Here is a 19,789-nt window from a genome sequence, read left to right as displayed (position 1 = left end):
CCCCCCCCCGCCGCTGACGGGAAAGCCCCCGAGGGCAGCGGCGGCGCGCGGTGCCGCACACCGACGGCTCCCTCCTCCCTGCGCTCCCCGGGCAGCGGCACCGCCCGGCACCGCCCTCCGCGCCGCTCCGCTGGCCCCGCCGCTCCGCTCCGCTGCACCGCGCCATGAAGGTGGGTGAGGGACCGAGGGGGGTCGGGGGCAGCCGCGGCTGGCGCCTGACGGGACTTCTCCTCCTTGCAGACCTTCGTCAAGTGGCTGCTGGGGATCCTGGGGGTCGCCGTCGTCGTCACGGTCATCGCCGTGCCCGTGGCTCTGCTCACCGGCAGTAAGTCCGCCGCGGGGGGAGAGGGTGGGAGGAGGGTCCCGGGAGGCTTCCCACGGCCGCCGGGGCTCCGGGGATCCCCCGCCACGACCCCCACTGCCCCTGCGGGGGGGAAAGTTTTGGGGAAAGTTTGTGCTTTGGGGAACGGTGTTGATAGAGCTGGAGCTCCCGGGGAACGGGGAGGTACTTCGTCAAGGTGTCTCACCTGGAAGGATGGGGGGGCGTTAAAAAGTCCCTTGAGTCCCATGTGAGCTGAGAAAATACTAGTTATAAGCATTATCGTTTTCGGCATTTTTCTTTCCTTTGCTGTAGAACCAGCAGTAAAATGGCACTTAACCAATTTTCTAGGGTGTATTGAAGACATAAGATTCTGTTCCCTCTAATTTGTGTTGTTTGTACAACTTTTGTTAATGTTATTGAGTGAAATTACATACACAGCACAATCACAGAGGTCAGAAGAGTAGGAAAGGACTCTGAGTGCGTTTTTGGACTCTGATCAGAATGTGCTTTCCAGTTTGTCATTGTAGCACTGGATGTTAATGTGAAACAGCATTAAATCCTCATCAGGCAATACATTGCTTCCAGCTGGTAGGACAGAGCTGCAGGTTAATCACTTCGTTTGTGTTCTTATGATTAACAGCTGAGCAGCTGTGATACATAGAATTCAGCACTGCAAAATCTAAGGAAACAGAGTGTTTTCTAGACCAGACCTTTGGTGGTCTTCTGTTTGTGAGGTGCACCCCAGAAGTGTGAAGATGTGGATGTTGATCTTCACAGTGTGTTAACAAACGAACATGGCAATTGTGTATGTGCACAGAAATGTCTGTGGTTTTTTTATATGTCAATTAAAGAGGCGGTGCTTGTGGCACTAGTGCTCTTAAGGCATAACTTATATTAAACTTTTTTGCAATTCAGCTCTATCCTTAATATCACAGTCTTAAAAACTAGATTTTCACTAATTAATAACTAGATTTTTCAAAGTTCAGATATCTGAATTACATGCCTTCTGGGCTAAAACTTGGATCAGTGGATGCTGATTCTCTTTTCTGCTATTTTTGGGCAGCTTTTTGCCACTTATCTCAAAAAAGCACATTTTTGAGGTGATAGAAAATGCTCTTAGTTTCAGAAGCTGGGAAGAGCAAGAGAAAGGGTCTTTATAGCGAATCAGATGAACGTGTGCAAACACAGCAGCTAGTGAATGAATTCAGTATCTAGGCCTGAACTCTGCTGATGAGTTGGTGCTTTTCTACCTTAATACCAGTGCTATGTCTTAACTAAAATCTAATGTGTTTTTTTTCTTTCATAAATTGTAGCATAGGAATCCTTCTGCTGTAGAGGTGGCTGCAATTTAGAATCAGTCATTGAGTACATAGTAAATAGATTTTACTTTAAAGAAATGCTTCTGTTGGATGAGATACAGAATATGCCTTGGCTTGCATAATTTTGCTTGTAAAAGAGTAGGGCAATGTGTCAGGTTTTTGTTCTGGTGCCTCAAATTAATGTGTGGGAAATTACCTAGCACAGCTGGGTAGTTCACTAGGTCCCTCTGGGTAAAATAAGAACTGAGATGGAGACGTCTCAGTTCAAAAACTTGAATTCCTGTCTCTTCCCATATCAGGCCAGCGTAGGCCAGTGCTGGGAGGTATGGTTTAGTGATGATGCTCCTTGTTGTGTGGGTGTCTATTTTTGTCAGTTAGGTTGACGGTTGGACAAGATGATCTTTAATGTCCCTTCCAACCTAGAAGATTCTGTGATTCTGTAACATCTGAGTAACAACTGCGACCATTATAGTTCAGGAACTGCAGGGTGCTTTTGAATTTTGGACTGAAGCGTGCTAAACAACTGTTTTCTGTTAGCTCAGAGCGTACAGGTGGTGCACACAGGTGGTGCACCCCTATATAGATTAGAGTATTTAATCACTGACAATTTGATTATATGGCTTTTATGAATGACCTCAGGGCATGTGAGTCAGCTCACTCATGTGAGGATGTCTCCTGGGACAGTACAGGTGCTGGACTGAGTACAAAATGAAAGGTGGCAAAATTGAGGGGCGGTGGGGAGGAGGAGCAGCTCGTGTGACTGTGACTATGTGAAATCAAAGTCTATTCTGATAAAAGGCACTGTAATTGCAAGCAAGTCTTTATTTCATCCCAGTGGTACAAGCATTGTGCAGGGAGTGAAAACAATGACTATTGATATACGTACATAATTTTGAGTTTGGCTTTCTTACCTTCAGCCTACTGCTCTTCTCCCCACCATGCTTCTCAATGTATTTTTGTTTCATAAGCAATCATACAGCACGGAATTAGTTTGATAAATGGGTTCCGGTGCTGTGAAAGGTTGTGAAATTTTGCCACTCCAGAGATCTTGTGATTTGTTGGCTGAACTGTAGGCCTGGCAAGTGGAACTTCTGCTTTTTCCCTTGCAGCCAGTTAGTATGGGGAAATATTGCAGACTTAAATTTGCAAAAGGGTTCCCTAAGTCTGGGTGCAGCTCTTCATTATTTACCTTGAGAGTCTTCAGCCAGGACTGTGTACAAAATTCTATACTTTTTGTTTATACCCACTGCTTATTTTGCCACCTTATTATATATTTAATAACCACATGGGGCTACTTGCATCAGTTTAATCTCAAAACAACCTTGGGGTTTGTATTTGAAGTCTGTTGATGAAAGCATTATTATGCTTTAAGGAGCTATTCAAGAGGTGAATACAGTAGCAAGTGGTTACCCATGGGTGTTTTTGAAACATGAAATCACGAGTGTTTTTGAAAAACATGTGCTCTGCTTCTAATTCACTTACCCATTTCCTTATGCTTCTCCCATATCTTTTTTCTCATGTAAGTTTCCATGCAAAAGGCAAATTGGAACATCCAGTGGCCATACACCATTACCTCCTCTCTAACAGCAGCTCTTGTTACGGCCAGCTGGGCAGGAAGGCCAGGAGTGAGAGGAAGAGTAGTCAATGCTGAGAGCAGAAAGAAGATAGTGCAGTATCTAGTATCGTTCTGCTGCCATGAGCAAGTCATAAACAACCTTAAAGTGGGGGGTCCTATACAACTGTCTGGTCATAAACCAGGTTCGTTCACCCAGAGGTCTAATTCTCCAATGGTGAGAGATGCACTAAATATGAAGGCTCATAAAGTCATAATTAGATTATACTATGTGTGGGCTTCTGTGGTCTTTGGATAGAAATGTGCCTAGAAGAGATTGGAAAAGTGCAACAGGTGCTGGGAAAGTTGATGACCTTAAGGTGACCGAGGGTGCTCTGTGAGTCTGATGCCTAACTGATATGTTGGGTATTACTAGTGGCTGGTAAAAGCTACCATAAATAGAGATAAGAGTTACTGGCAGCATTACGTTCATGTTGTCATCCTGAAGTTGAGGAATGTTGGGACTGCTGAGACAGCTGTGTACTTCAAGGACTCAAGAGAGGTGAGGTTGCAGATTTTCCTTACATCCATGTTAATGTATCACTGAAAAGTCTACAAATGGCTCTTACCATTGTTCTGTTTGGGATGGTTGTTATCTACAGGCTCCTCCTTTTTATCCTATCTGCATTCTGTCCTGAACTAAGCAATTTTGTGACTGGGTGGTATGGGGGAATGTCTGTTGCCAGTGTCAACACCCTGCTTGCAACTGAACAGTATGTTCGAAATACAGAGGGACTTCTGGCTGATATACAACACTCATATTTGAAGACCTGAGCCACAAGATGAATGAATGTGGCAGCTGTGATCTGTCACACTTTTCTTGGGAATAAGGCATCCTGTATTATTTCAGTTTCTGAAAGGCATTACATTTAAGGGTGTTTAGGGAGAAAGCTAGAAAATCTGCAAGGGAATTTAAAGCTATGGATCAGAAATTGATCTTTGAAATAGGATCAGAATCTCTTTGAATGTATATTCAAAAATTAAGGTTTAGATGAATCTTGATTCTGTGTGGGTTTTTTGGAGAACAATTACGTAAATGGCGAGCAGTAGTTAGTTGCAGTAACCTATCTTCAAAGGACTTCAATCAAAGTCATGGCTGAAATTCTCTCCAAAGTCGTATGGGAGATGCAGCAGGTTAATCACCATATTGTGAGTGTGCTGTAGACCTGCCTGTCCAAACAGTCCTTTGGCTTGAGTCTGACTGTTCTAACTATTCTCTTCTCCCCATGCATTCATGCGTCTTGCTCTGCATTACAGGATCTTTGTAGTCTTTGTGTTGTGTGATTATATTACTTTAATAGCTAAAGAAGGAAAAGGTGGAGAATAGAAATGTTTTCCTGCTATGTCCTTGATTTCTGTAACTGTCATGGAACTTGGTTATCTATCTAAATTCAAATGTTGAGTAATGTAATAGTAAAAAAATATTACCGGCAGTGGATTGCTATTTGTAGAACACTTCTTTATTTCCTTGCTTGGCATGAGATAGCTCTGGAGTTCCTCTCGAATTTGTCCTATTGATTACAAAGTTAATGATTACTTTCCTCTGGGGAAGTCTCTGCAGGCCCCAAAAGTGACACCTGGGTGAACTGCCCCGGGAGGTCTCACAGTGCTCACCTGTTGGCTATGATCTCTCCCGGATATCCAGTATCAGCTGCTGGCAATCAGATGGGATTCTCGCTTAAGCAAACCTTTGGCCTCACCCAGCGGAGTCATTTTTATTTTCTTCTTTGCTGGAAATCCATTTCTGTGCTCTAATTGTCACGTATCTCAGGCAGTTACTGGGGGCTTGAGCGTAGGGGGGAAAGTTTTTGAGTGCTTTTCAGCACACATTGGAAAAGGAATGGGGAAGAAGGAAGGTTTGGAAAAAATAGCCTGAAATGTCACTTTTTTTTTTTTTTTCTGACTAACTACTGAATCAGTCAGGTTTCCCTTCTTGCATCTCTCCCGCTGCTCCTAAATTACATTCTTAGATGCAGATCATTCTCACTCTTGTTCTGCTGGCACTTAAAAATGGCAATACTCATTCACCTTTTCTGATTTTTATAATTTCTCTATCCCTTTCTTTCTCATTATTGCTGAGCATCATGGTTGTACTTCTCTTTCCCTTGTTCCAGTCTCTTTTGCTAGTAGTGAACATGCAGTACAGCTTCCCCTGTTGCTGGTTTTACAAGTTTTCCATCTCTTTTAAGATGGTTACATAAATTCTTGCTCTTTTTCATTACATATGGGAATTAGTAAAATGTGCCTTGACACTGTGGAATAAACAATACACATACCAAAAGTAATTTGTCAACAACTTTAGATTTAGGTATGGTAATGTGTCATATCATAAACCTTACACAATAGTTAACTTCTTGTTTACTTTACACCTTACACCTACAGAAACAGACTCAATTTTTCTCTTCATAAAGGGTGACATATTAAAAAAAAATCCAAAATTGAAACAAAACTGTTTATCAACGTCATGTGAGTACTACTTACATAAAAGGTTAAGCATCTTATTCCCAGAAGGACTTAGTTAAGTTTTTGTTGTTGTAATAGGGGTGTTATGATGTCAATATTTCCAGTGTATCATTATGACAGTGGAAATAGGTATGTGCTGTTAGGGGTAGAGATGAAGAGCTAGTTATTTGGAATTTAGAAAAATAAGTCAGTATCTGGAATAGTCCAAAAGAAAATAGCAAGAAAATTCAACCTTCACAGCCCCTCTGAGGAACCTAAGAGTGAAAGAAGCTGTTTTGCTAAAATATGAACATACATTGAGCTGTATTCAATCTTCAAAGCCAATTAAATGTTTTTGAATGCCAACTACTTTGATTTGTCAAATTAAACCTCTCTGGCACTTTTTTTCAAATGGACTCTAAACAAGAGCCAAAATGCAGAATTCAATGTCTGTTGAGTATCTTTGGTCAGAGGCATGATGTGGGTAAGTAAGAATATACTGGTCATGGCCTATCTCGCAAAGTAGGAAAATACTTTGACTAGAACTTTTATGACTGTACCCTTACAGCTTGGCGTATGTTTTCATATTCAGTTACTATGTGGAAGGTGTTGACAGAAAATGAAATTTTAATTTTATACACAGCCAACAAATCTTAATAGTGGCCTGATTTTTAGTAATGAGACCTCAGCAAAATATGTATGTCACCAGGGGGGAAAAACATTCATCAGTTTGGAAAAATCCCTAAACCTGTTCATCAGCCACCTGTCTTAAATTGCTCCTCCTTTTCCAAGATATAATTTTGTTGCTTTCTGAAGCCCCTCTAATTGAAAATGACACTTCCTCAGTTAGGAAGGAGAGAAGTGATATTCCCAACTAGACAACTGTGCATGAATATCAAATGCACATGTGTTTGTAATCCATCAAATTAAATATTCAGTTAATATAGAATAATTAACCTGAGAAATTAATATTCCATGGAAGTTTGTGAGCAAGAAATCTAGACTAGTAATTTTTTAGAACATTCAAATTTCAGATGGAATTGAGCAAGCAATTTTTTTAACCTTTGCTGAACATCTTGGACTAAAATCATTGTTTGTTATGGCTGTTGACTTTTATTATGGCAAAGGCTGTACAGTCTGTGCTGTACATAGGCATGTGCTTATTGTTTGGAAATAAGAGTGAAACCATAATAGCTAATATAAATATCTTCCTGTAGTGCTCTAGATGTCGCATGTATTTAACCTGCAGAAAGATAATGCACAAATGATTGTGAGGTGCTTTTCTGTGTGTGTCCTTCCAAGAGTATTTCAAATACTGGCTCTCTCAGAATTTATATGGGCTCAGTCACCATGTTTGTACTTGAGTGTTTTAGCAATGGTTTTTATTCTAGGTCTTTTGATTTGTACTGATGGTAAGAAAAAAGGAATGATTTAGCCAGTTGAAATAAAAATTGCTTCCCTTCTGGACTGTGTGGATTTGTATGAGGGTAGTTTTTAGGTTTCCATTGGAAAAAAAAAAAAAGAAAAAAGGCTTGGGAGGAAGCAGGGAGAGAACTGCACACCTGAATTTAAAAATTGTTGTTGCTCTTTTCAGAGGAAAAAAGATCACAAAGACTCACAAACTGATTTTTTAGTAGTAGTAGTATTTGAACCTTTCAGACTTTGGAAAGAGTGGCTTGTGCACTACAGCCAGTAAGAAAGAAGTATTTTTCAGCGAAGTTGACTGTAGTGCACTAGAGCTGATGATCAAACTCATTAGCTTAACTGGGTTCAAAGTTTCACTTAGTCTTTTTGTAGTAACCCAGTTACTTAGCTTTAATTTTGCAGTCAAAATACTAATGTTGCAGTAAAAATTAAAATACCTTGGTGAAAAACACAAAAGAGAGGGATAAACATTTAACCACTTACTTCATCGTAAGCTTATCAGTAAACATTTCTGATTTAATTATTTTTTTTTAGAATTAGACCTTCCCTGAAAATTTTACTGCTCCTCAGATTTGTTGTCTGAGTCATTTCTGAAATTTGAGTTTAATGTTAAGCAGATGATCTGCAATTGAAGGGTTAATGAACAGGAGCAGCTATATTACAGCATATGTGATAAAGTACAGCAGCTGCTTTAATTTTAGACTATCCTTTAAGGTCTGTACATCTACTCACATGGATACCACATTTCATTCATCTGGCCAGCCTTGCCCATCCAGCACTCTCAAATTCAAGCTTGTGTTTGTCTGCTTTCCATGATCCACCCCACAATTGATGTCTCATGCAAATTTAGCCGTTAGGGTTCTGCAGCAAATTTCCCAGAGTGAGCATAGGGGGGAAAGGCACTAAAATCACTTCTTTTCAATTTTTGAGAAATACAAGTATGTGTTTCCTGAGATAAGAGGGCTAGAGGTCTTCTGTTTGTTTTTGTCACTGTCAAAAACATTTTTTCATTTACTCAGAAGGTAACAGCTCTTGTGTAACTTAAAGCAAAATACCAGCAAAGAAAAAGCATCTGTAATTTTTACATGAGTTTGTTGAGTGATCTCACCGATAATCCTTTATTTTATGCTTGCTGAATTTATCTTGCAGTAAAGCTTTAGTGCCTTCTCACTGCTACTACTTTAGAGCTGGTTAGCTAAACCACATCAATAACAGGAAACAAAACCCCACTTATTTTGGTAGTCCAATAAAGAAGCTGGGTTGGAACAATTTGCAATAACATCAAAATCTCTCTTCTTTCTCTTTCTTTCAGAAAGTACCTCTGAGCCTGACCCACGAAAAACATACACTCTACAGAATTACTTAAACAATGACTATAAGTACAAAACACATAATTTGCAGTGGATTTCAGGTAATTCATTTCTACATACAGCACAAATGTCAAGAGAATGTACTGCCTTCAGTAAATATATATCTTCATAGTGAGATGACTACTGTATCCTGAAAAAAAAAAGGTTAAATTATTTATTGGTGCCATTATAGAAAGGTGCGTAACTCAAAGAGTTGTGATTTTTTTTTTTTCCCTTAGATAGACATTTGTGTTCATGGCAAGCTGTATTCTCCTGCTGCTAAAAGAGCACGCTTACTTCTATGCTTTTTTGTAGAAGCATGTTATACTCTGAAGCTTTGTCAGCTTCTTGTACATCAGGCTATCAGGGAACAGGGGGATAGAAGGTGCTTTTCTTTTTGAATGTGCCTGGTGCCCCAAAAGAAGGAGATGCCAGAAGGTAGAGGCTGTGAGCCCCAGGACTGCATTTTGTGAACGTTCTTGTGCTACAAACATCCTTTCGTTACAGAAGTGGGAAACACAACATTGACCAGATTTTTGGATTTTATTTCCTGCTTAAAAACAGAAGTAACTGATGAGCACTTTACCTACTGTTTATTAGGAATTCTCTTGTTCTTCTAGGAAATCAGTATCTTCACAAAGCAGCTGATGGGAACATCCTACGTATTGATGCTGAAACCGGAACATCCTCAGTAGTCTTGGCAAATGCAACATTAGTACGTTATCTTATATATAATACATGCAGATGTTGGGAAAGGTATTGAATTTAATATTTTGTTCTGAACGTTTCTTTGGAATCAGTGCTTTATGTGTTTTTTTTGCCCTTCATTGACAGGATAAATACAAGGCTACCACAGCTATATTGTCTCCTGACCAAAAGTTTGCTCTTCTGCAGTACAGCTATACAAAGGTACGCGTGCACTTTACTTCTCTGAGGATGAAGCTGGGAAATAAAGATTTGGGAACAACTGATTGAGAAGGTGGTCTTGAAAGTAGGGAAGTCAGAGGCTGAGAGAATGTGAGGGAAATGCAGGAGAGTGGAGTGATGGGATGGATGAGATGGATGTCTGCAGGGGAACAGTGAAGTTGAGCAGGCAGGAGGAGGAGAGAGGCTGGTGAGCTTGGCAGAAGAGATAGGACTGCTTGAGAAAGGAAGCTGGATAAAAAGTGGATGGAGAGAGATCACAAGGAGGGTGAGGCTGGATGGTTCATCTGGGGAGACAAGCTAGAAGAGTAGATAGGCATGAGTGTCTAAGGAGTTGTGTGGGTAAGAAGTGATGGGTAGATCTGCTTGTATGCATATGCTTGTGTATATATATATATATATGGTGGTTACATTGTGGTGTTAGGACATAAGAATTTAAAACTGAAGTGAATGAAAAGCAGCATGTGCTTACAAGAGAAGGCTGTCCTCTTGCACTTGAAGTGGACTTGGGTGTCCCTGTTCCCTACTGGCAGCAAGCATGTGAAAAACCTCCAGCGCAGTGCTCCATCCTGGTTTGGTGCTGAACCATGGAACAAAGGTCAGCCTACATTTATGCCAGCTGGCATGAAAGCCTGGCTCTGTGTGCCACTTGAGAACAGTTACAAAAACCTAATGGAGGTGATAATTTGCCCTACAGTGTGTGCACTAAGAAGCCAGTAACTTTTTTGCTGTTGTTCCCTTTTCTTTTTTCCCTAGAGCGCTAGCTGCCTCGTTTGTTTGTAAAAAGCTCAGAGCTGACTTGTGCGGCGTAAAGATACTCGTGTGCTGTGTGGCTGAGCTCTGTCTACGTGTTCTGGCTGTGCAGTCCAAGAGTGCCTCTCACACTGCGCCAGCCACAATCCATGCAGCCAGTCATGGCTTTTTTTGCAGTTTTAGCTTTCTTGCCAGGTACTGCTAAGCCAGTTACCTTTTGTCTTTCTGAATTTTTCAGAATATTCAGACTTTTCATTGACTGCATCATTAGTGGCCACAAAATGCCTTATATTTTTCCAGCCACCCTAGGCATCCCCTCTGTTCACGATTAATTGCTCTATAGTATTTATTTGTTGTAGTCAGATAATTTTATTTTAATGATGAAGCATGATCTTTTAACCTTTATATAATAGTGTGATTGAAAGTTATGTTATTATTAATCTTTATTGCAAGAAAACAGAGTAACAAAATGAATCATGAGGATGTAGACACTAGTTATGTAATAGCCATCTGGTTGTGTAGTACTAAGTTATTGTTTTATATCTTCATACCAAGATGAAGATACCATCATAGATACCAGGTAGCATTATTGTAGCATGTCAACACCGTGGGCTAAATCAAACCTCTGTCAGCCCCATGTAGTGAACGCGTTTAAATGTGTCTGCATCATCATCATCATCTTTCTCTCTGTAAGTGCCCACAGAGTGATACTGACATTCAGAGAGAAAGGGTTTATTTCTGTGACAATATGAATGGGAATGGGTCACCCTGGAACGGGAGGAACTGCTGCAGAAATACTGCTGGAACTTGTAAGGACTACCAAACAGTAAGATGCCAAGTTAAATAATACAGCATGGAGAATGAGACAGAAAACAGCAACTGTGCCAGTAAAGCAGAAGGAGGAGAATTAACTGTGCATAGCTATGATAGTCAGGCATGTAGCTACCAGGATTTCTGAAAATATGCAGCTTCTCTGGCTTCTATATCTCTGTCCTGAATCAGTCAGTGGCCTTAAGTCATAATACTTAAGTGATGAGCCCAGAGGGATGGTGATTCTTCAGTCTTTTCTTAAACCTTGGAGAGATTTGTTACCTTGTACGTTCATTGTGTTCTGTCACACAAAAGTGTGAGGAGGGTTTCAGAGGTAATCCAGACTGTAAGGGAAATGAATCCTGGCAAAATGTATTTTGTTAATATTAATATAATTCTTTTGCAGTTGTGGAGGCATTCCTATACAGCTTCATATTACATCTATGATTTCAGTAACAGGTCAGTAATTTTTGCAGACGACATAATTTTAACATTATTTTGCAATAATATGGCATTTCAGTGATTTATCTTAGCTACATTTTGGTTTCGTTTTTTCCAGTTCTATCTTAGATGCTGGAGTACTACCTAATGATATACAATATATATCCTGGTCACCTGTTGGTCACAAACTGGTAAGTAAAAATAAGTGAAACTTATATAAAGAGTCGTTTTTGCACACATGGCATGTGAGATCACATTGTATGTACCCTTGAGATTTTGGGACTTTCCTGCTGCTAGATAAGAAGCTGAATTAGTTTCCAAATTGGCTGCTGTTGCTGGAGTGGCTCCAAAATCCCTCTGTGCGTTTTGTTTTGTTCTTCAATGAAAAGGCTTTCCTGAAAGTAGTAATGGTCCCAGTAGTCATACAATGCACAAATGCACAGGAACTTCATGTTTGTACAGTTGCAGACAGTAGTTCATGCCTTTCAAAGGCAACAGTATTACAATTGTCTACTTACTTATCATTGTGATTTTTCTCTGTGATCTCCTAATTACACCATAAGCCATGAAGTGTTGGTGGATGCATGTAACGGAGATTAGAGCATCAAAATCTCTCTTGGGTTCTTTCCCACTGTCCTTTTCTTCCTTCTCTCCAGTCCATGGCAATCATGACAGCTACTGTGCTTGCAAGGCTTGTGTATTCCCTGTGGTGAGTGTTGGATCTGACTAAAGATCTGTCACAGGAGAAGGTGGTGTTTATTTATTATAGGAATTATAGAGCCCAACCACAGAAGCAAAGGATGTTGGAAAGAGCTTTCTGCATCGCAGAATGAAGCTCTGGAATAAAACTGAGTTGTTCGGTTGTTGGAGAGGAAAAGCAAGGGTGATTAGAGAGGCAGGTAGGTGGGTGCCAAAAACTAGAGTTCTGAGCTTCTGAAGAAATGCACCGTCTTTGCAGATCTATTAGCAATGTTGATACCCCCATCTCTGTTTTACCAAAGTACTGATAGTTTTCTTTGAAAGACAGATTGTGGAAAACCAACTCCTAACGAAGGAAAGTAAGCTTGTATCTCAACTGAAAATGAATAGCGAGGTTTTCAAAACTTGATAAAGTGATTATGTCATTTATCATAGTTGATTGTTTTTTGCATCCGGGCTTGAAGTTAGGTTGCTGCAAGTGATTTGTATTAGTAATTCAAATTTGTTAAGTATCAATGATGCTTGGTGAAATGCAACTTTCAAAGACAGTTTTTGTGATCTGATGTAAATTTCCCACTAGATGTGAAAAAGGAAGGAAGTAGAATTCCCTCTTAACAGTAATTGTAATCACAACAATGTTTTGCAGGCATTTGTTTGGAATAATAATGTTTATGTAAAAGCTTCACCAACAGCAAGATTTTTGAACATCACTGGAAATGGAGAAGAAAATAAAATTTTCAATGGAATACCAGATTGGGTTTATGAAGGTAACTATATCAAGCATATTTTACTTTGCATAATGATGTAAAAACTTTGGTTTATTGTAGTTATTTTATTATACGTTTCCTGTTAATTGAAAAGTGCAAAATAATCTAAGTCTGGATTTTAACAGAAGCATGCATGCTTACCCAAGCTTAATACCTGGCTAGTGTGAGGATCTAAGAGCAGAAATGAGTTTGCCTAACTTGCAGCTTATCGTTGGTAGTCATAGTATGTGAATTAGCTTCTTATGAGTGATTATTAGCATTGATCGAATGTCTCGTTTCAGAACCCTGACAAATAATGTGGACTTTGGTATCTGAACTTCAATTAAAAAAAAAAAAAAGCTATTAAAAACTAATGAGAACAGTACCTAGGATAGAAGAGCCAGCTTATCAATTATAACTTAAATGCATTTGCATTTCTTTCAGAGGAAATGTTTGGCACCCATTCTGCTCTCTGGTGGTCTCCAAATGGCGATTTTGTGGCATATGCAGCATTTGATGATACACAAGTTCCTGTTATAGAGTATTCCTTTTATTCTGAGGACACCTTGCAGTATCCAAAAACCATTAGAATCCCATATCCCAAGGTTTGTGTTATTTATTAAACATGGTTGTTCTGCAGTTTCATTAGGAGAGTAGTCTCATGTAATCAGTTCCTGCTAATGAAAATATTGTCTGTCTCTCCTCAACAGCTTGCTGTGATTACTGTTTCTGAAGTCAACAGCATCTGGCAGTGTTAAAGTATTTCATTATCTCCAGGGGAAAGCAAAGAGAAAAAAAAAAGTTTGATTTAAGGTTTTGTTGTTTCACCAAAAGATTTTGAGGTAGCAAGTAGATGTCAAGGTAAAAAAGCTTTTAGGGAATTGAAGTTGGTACAAAGCATTTGGCAGATGTACATTGTGATAGGATTGTACGTGGTATTGATAATGTAGTCTTCTTCAGCTAATGTAGCATTTTTAGTTGTTGGATGATTCCTGTATTGGGATGAAGGTGAGGAATCTCCTGATGGAGTTTCTATGCCCATACCTAAAGCTCTTTCAGTTTTAGCTGTGAGAGTGGAGCCTTCAGTGCATGCAGCTTCTTCTCTTGCTCCTTCCTTTCCATGTGACTTTGTGCCCACTCCGTGTGGCACAGTTGGCACTGAACTAAGTGATGTGAGAGTCAGAGTCCAGTGCACTCCAAACAGGTTCTTTCAGATACTCCACATGTGGAGGGTTTAATGTTTAATACAAGATTTACCAGTGTGAAGTTATTTGACATTACATGGGATTTTGATTTAGCAGAGCAATGCAGCAATGCACTTAAGACACAACAGAAGTACGAATGGGCCTTGGAGCACAACAACTGCATTGTACTGCTGAATTGCGGTACAAACAGAGTTGTCATTGCTGGTGTCCATGACATGCTCACTGCCACGATGCTGAGCATCCCCATTACTGGAAAGGGGATGCTTTTGACCCGTATATCCAAGCACCTCGCTTTCTTTTTGTTCATTGTCTGTTTATTATACTCTGTGTTGGGCTGAGGCAGCTATATATCCCCCCACGCTGGTCTGGCCGGTTTAGGAAGATACTTTCACTCTTTTGATTAACTGGGGCAGAGCAGCCAATACAGCTGGCTGGTCACTCAGCTGATACAGCTGTTTGTCTGCTGTAAAAGCTGCCCTCTGGTCCTCTTGGTGCCAAGTTCAGCTTTCTCTGCAGCAGCTGTGGTCAGTCACTCCCTACCCTTCCCAGAGCTTCAGGAGCATGTGGTTTTTGCCTGTCTCCTTGGAGCCTCTCCCAGAGGGTTATTGATGCTCACGGCGAGCTGCTAGGCTCACTGATGGCTACAGGGGCTCTGCCCCAAGCCTGGCACCTGTGGAGAGATGTCGGTGTGGAACAAAATGCCAGTTTTAATTATACCTTTTATTGCAAACCACTTTTGTTTGGATTATTGCTGACTTCTGGAGGTAGGTTGACTGCGACTACCTAACCATTACAGTGAGGACTTGGCTAGTTAACTTCTAGAAAAGCAGCCCTTACTGACACAGTTACATTGCTGTCAGTACCAGTAGCACTACATTAAAAGTAGTGGGATACGTGCTGCAGTCACAGCTTTGATTATGGCAGAAGCAGCTATTACCATAGCATCATAGAATGGTTCGGGTTAGAAGGGACCTTAAGGACCATCGAGTTCCAACCAATCTAAACTTCCCCTCTTTCAATTTAAAATCATTACTGCTCATCCTATTATATGACCACTTAATGTAAGGTATCATTTTCAATGAAGAAGTGCTTTTCTGTCTGTTAGCAATGGATTTGATTCAGTGTTAGATAATGCATGTGGGACGAGATATGGTCAAAGGCGGTTTTGAGTAAAGCAAGCCCTATGTAGTTATGAATGTTTCTAAATGCAGTAGTCTTTCTTACCTAGAAATGCATGACTAACGCTTTCATATAAAAAAACCACAAAGGATAATTTATGTATCAATCTTAAGAACTGCATTTGGGAGCTTGTTTTTTTCACATGTTTGAAGTTGGCTGGTTCTACCTGACTGTCTGTAGTAATTTCTTCATCTATAGTTTCAAACGCTTCACGAGGAATATTCTCTCTTCAAAAGTACAATGAAAATTTTTATTTTTAGGCAGGAGCTACAAATCCAACTGTGCGGTTCTTTATTGTGGATACCAGATCACTTCCTGATTTCCACTCTGTTGAAATTTCTCCACCTGCAGCACTAAAATCAGAGTAAGAAATTTTGCTTAAATATTTGCTTGTTTCTTTTGGTGGGAAAGGAGGAGCTTGCATGTGTGGCCACCCTATAATCAGTGTATATGGCAGCTTTTCCCAGTCATGCAGCTCTGGTAGCAACAAGATTTACCAGAGAAAATCTGCACAGAGATTATCCTCCTAGTGATTATATATAGATGGCATATTCCATGTATGTTATATTCAGAATGTGACAAGTTCTTGGCTCATCACATTCAGTGGAGTCTAACTATGGTGAAGTCATTTCACAGTACAACTTTAATATGAGCAAGTTTTGGTATAATCAAATTATAATATATGTATTCCAATTCACTGGGGGAAAAAAACAAAACAAAACCTTAATGGTAAGTGAAGATTTGATTTCATTGGAAGCAGACTCCTTGCTAAGGCAAGGTATCATGGTTGTCTTCAGATTTATACTTAAACTGTTTGTTTTCTTTGGAAACGTGGTGAAAACCAGCACCTCTCACAGTAAATGGAAAATTGTATTTCTCAAAATGCCACTGGAAAAGCACAACATGATATAAATGTATTTTGTAAAGAGCAGCTAAATTGATTTAAAATGCATGCACACAGAATTTGGTATCCCAGATCTTGGGGGTTGTTTTTTCTTTTTAACAGTATTGTGGAAATTTTTTAGAGGTTTGCACTTAGAAACATGATGGGTATGGAAGCACAGGTTATGCTGATAAACTTCAGGGGAGAAAAAAAAAAAAAAGGTCTGTTTAGCTGGTGCATAAAACCAGCATTTTGTACATGGTGGCCAAAAAGCTGTAACTGGAATGTCAGTGCTGTTCCCTTCCAGTCCTCACTGCAGTGTAACTAACATCTCTGTGTTAACCAAGATATGCAAGTTTTTATGAATACGTTGCTCTATAGTAACACTGCATTAGCTAGATGTTATATAGCTGTCCTGTGCTGGTTTTTCTCCAGAATTTCAGTGCCTCAGAATTATAAGCCCTTTGTGTTTTGGTCAGTTCTGATTAAGATCTCTGCTGTCTCAAGAGTTAATGGTTTACCTTTTGTTAACACCTAGTGAAAGCTGAACAACATTTCTGTGTGATCTGGGGAGAAAAACCATCATCTCCCTTCCAGCATTTTACCCATCTGCCTAACACAGGCCTCAGTTACGTGAAACTAATCCATTTTTAAATAACACTCTGCAAATTAGGATTAATACAAAGATAAATCAAGTCTTGAATGATGAGTGTAAGGATCAAAACTTAGTCTTTTTCTTAACGGCTGATCCAAGTAATGGTTAAGCCTCAACATGTGGGTCCTGCAGAAGTTGAGGTGGCTGGAGAAAGCCTTGGGGAGTCTTGCAAGAGCAAAAGTAGGTGGGGAGCAGAAGGCAAGTGATGTGCAGTGTTGCTGTCGAGTTGTTTTGCTCCTAGAAGGACAATGTAATGAATATTTGCACAGTATGTATATTTATACCACTGTATGACAGGAAAGGTTAATTTCTGTGGTGGAAAATTCTATTTTTGCTTCCTTGGAGCTAAATTCTGAGTAGAACTAAGTTTGAATTGGTGGCATACTTCACCCCATTCACCTGGGTGTTGATTTCAAGGGCAGTGCCCTGGTTGCCTGTTGCAGCATTGTCCAGAGCTTGTTGTATGCACAGCAGTTGTACCCCAACATTTGAAGGGGGAACAGTGCGCTTCAGTTTCAGGGGGAAACTTCTATTATTTGTCAAGACAAGCTGCCAAAATGTGGCATGGCAGTGCTTTGCCACGTAACATGGTAGATGACACCTGACTTTTTGCATGAATGACCAGCTTGAAATCCATAGAGTGTTTAAACCCCACTTTCAGCATCATGAGTACAGGGGTCTCCTGTTGGCTAACAGGAGGATGAAAGCAGTGGATGCTTCTTGTCTGAAATGATCTGTCCTAAAAATAAGTCGTCTTCAGAGTAGAGAGCTCCCAATAGTGATTGCAGGAATATCCTTTCTCAGCAGCAAATGAGGAAGGGCAGTGCAAAACTACTGTACTCTATACTTGAGTTAATTGCAGCTTAGTTAATATTTCATAGGTTGTTGAAAACTGAAGCTGCGTTCATAGTCTCTGTAATAACCATAAAGTATTTATCATAATAAAGAACTTCCAGTGGATGCTTCTTGTCTGAAATGATCTGTCCTAAAAATAAGTCGTCTTCAGAGTAGAGAGCTCCCAATAGTGATTGCAGGAATATCCTTTCTCAGCAGCAAATGAGGAAGGGCAGTGCAAAACTACTGTACTCTATACTTGAGTTAATTGCAGCTTAGTTAATATTTCATAGGTTGTTGAAAACTGAAGCTGCGTTCATAGTCTCTGTAATAACCATAAAGTATTTATCATAATAAAGAACTTCTTTGTTCGGTTTTTTCTTTTTTTTTTTTTGTTCTGTCCATCTTGTCTGATGGATGATTTATAGTCTCCAGAATTGTTAACTTCTCTCACTTTGAAGGAACAAAAACTTTTACAAAACAGGAGAAATTATTGTTATAGGTACATGAAGAATGGCAGATTCATTTTTTTCCAAACAAGCTCCTGCAGGTTGCTTTTATAAGTTGGTTTCTTTATTATTGGTCTGAAATATACTGTTTGAAGCCAACTGAAGTAGCAATTAAATGACCTATCAACTTCGTAGTCAAATATGAATGTGAAAATAGACCTTTTTAAAACATTTTTAAACTGTAATCTGGAAATAAATCTGAAAGTGGTCGGTAACCAGTTGGCATATATTTTTAATCCATCCACAGTAATTGTAGTTTCTTCCTTTTCTCCCCTCCCCCCTTCTCCCCACTGATCACGAAGATATTCGCTCTTATCACAAAACTTCCCCCACATTTTTGTTAACTAACTTCGGGGAAGAGGGGAACATGAACTTGGAACTAAGTCAAATGTGCAAATTCTGGTTAAAAATGTATACTTGCCTTGGAGGGGAGGTTTGTTTTATTTTAGTTCATAAGGCTTCTAGGAGATAGGAGAAATCTAAAATAAGAAAAGATGAGTACATCTAACAGATCATAATGGTAAACAAAACCAAATTTTATGTGGTGCCTTTTTAAAATTAATATACAGGAATATTCATGAAAATGATATTTTTTTCAGATACTCCTAGTCTTCATGTCAACTAGTTGGTATTCTGAAGATGAAAGTAAAATATTCAAATAGTAGTTCTTGTTCTTGGTACGATCTCTCCCTCCATTCTAACTAATAGAAATAAATACTAAATACTCAAAGATATGTGTTAATCCGAAAGTGCTTACAAGCAACCAACTTCATACAGCTAAGGATAAAACTCCAAAATCTAAGGTCCATACAACTTGATATTCAGAAGAATTTCCTCTAGATGTACATAGTACAAGATTTATGAACAGTCTGGAGTAGCTATTATTTTATGCATTAGAGGATAGTGATCTGGCTGTTAGAATTTAATTGCAGTCTTTCTGGAAGCGGGTACGTACAAACTATCTAATTCTTTATTCTATGAATGAAAATAACCAAGGCATCTACTAGCAGCAAAAACAATTGGCAAAAAACCAGTGCAATTAGGTTTGTATCATTGTTTATTGTTGAAGAGTAGATTGAAATGAAAATAGCCAGATGAGTCTCATTCAGTGAATTGCTGAATGCTATTGTATAGGATGCTATTACAGAGAGAATTTTAAATGGCTAATGCTATTGCTTTTTTCAGGGATCATTATTTGAGTGTTGTAACATGGGTGACAGATGAAAGGATCTGTCTGCAATGGCTCAGAAGAATTCAGAATTTTTCAGTCCTCACAGTCTGTGACTTTGAAAATGCTACTGGAAATTGGTTATGTCCACAGGTAAGAAAAATGAGATGGGAGAGTTGCAATGCTTGATAAATGTGACTAGAAAGGAGTAAAGTATCTCTGTACGTTTATATTTGTAGAAACGTAGCCTGATGTAAAATAAACATAATTGTTGTGGGATTGTTTGTTTTTTCTTTCTTAGGAAAAACAGTTTACAGAAGAAAGTAGAACTGGCTGGATTGGCAGAGTGAGTATTCAATTTCTAGAACTGCCACATGCTAAACAATACTGATAATTAAGAAAATTTCATGGAAGCCTCTTGCTGGTTGCAGTGACTCTCGTGCCCAGGTCTGATCCATTCACTTGTTGCAATGCGCACATATGTGAAAATATGGTCTCAAGTGGAGCTGCCGTG

At 39.5% G+C, this 19,789-nt stretch overlaps 1 protein-coding gene across 1 annotated transcript in view; it reads left to right on the top strand.

Moving 5' to 3' along the window:
* The first annotated feature begins 24 nt into the window (after positions 1–24).
* DPP4 (dipeptidyl-peptidase 4) overlaps positions 25–19,789 on the top strand; it is a 41,341-nt gene continuing 21,576 nt past the window's right edge. Inside the window, exons 1-12 of the mRNA XM_014954723.1 lie at positions 25–170; positions 241–325; positions 8,433–8,531; positions 9,090–9,184; positions 9,304–9,378; positions 11,363–11,415; positions 11,516–11,588; positions 12,743–12,863; positions 13,287–13,447; positions 15,487–15,590; positions 19,293–19,428; positions 19,577–19,621. Coding sequence (XP_014810209.1) covers positions 165–170; positions 241–325; positions 8,433–8,531; positions 9,090–9,184; positions 9,304–9,378; positions 11,363–11,415; positions 11,516–11,588; positions 12,743–12,863; positions 13,287–13,447; positions 15,487–15,590; positions 19,293–19,428; positions 19,577–19,621 — 1,053 coding nt within the window. The 5' untranslated portion in view covers positions 25–164. The remainder of the gene's footprint in view (positions 171–240; positions 326–8,432; positions 8,532–9,089; positions 9,185–9,303; positions 9,379–11,362; positions 11,416–11,515; positions 11,589–12,742; positions 12,864–13,286; positions 13,448–15,486; positions 15,591–19,292; positions 19,429–19,576; positions 19,622–19,789) is intronic.

The sequence above is a fragment of the Calidris pugnax genome, unplaced genomic scaffold (assembly GCF_001431845.1).
Source record: "Calidris pugnax isolate Ruff unplaced genomic scaffold, ASM143184v1 scaffold103, whole genome shotgun sequence".
Taxonomy (NCBI): Eukaryota; Metazoa; Chordata; class Aves; order Charadriiformes; family Scolopacidae; genus Calidris; species Calidris pugnax.
Note: the sequence above shows the minus strand (reverse complement) of the source record. Positions and strands in the feature narration are given on the sequence as shown.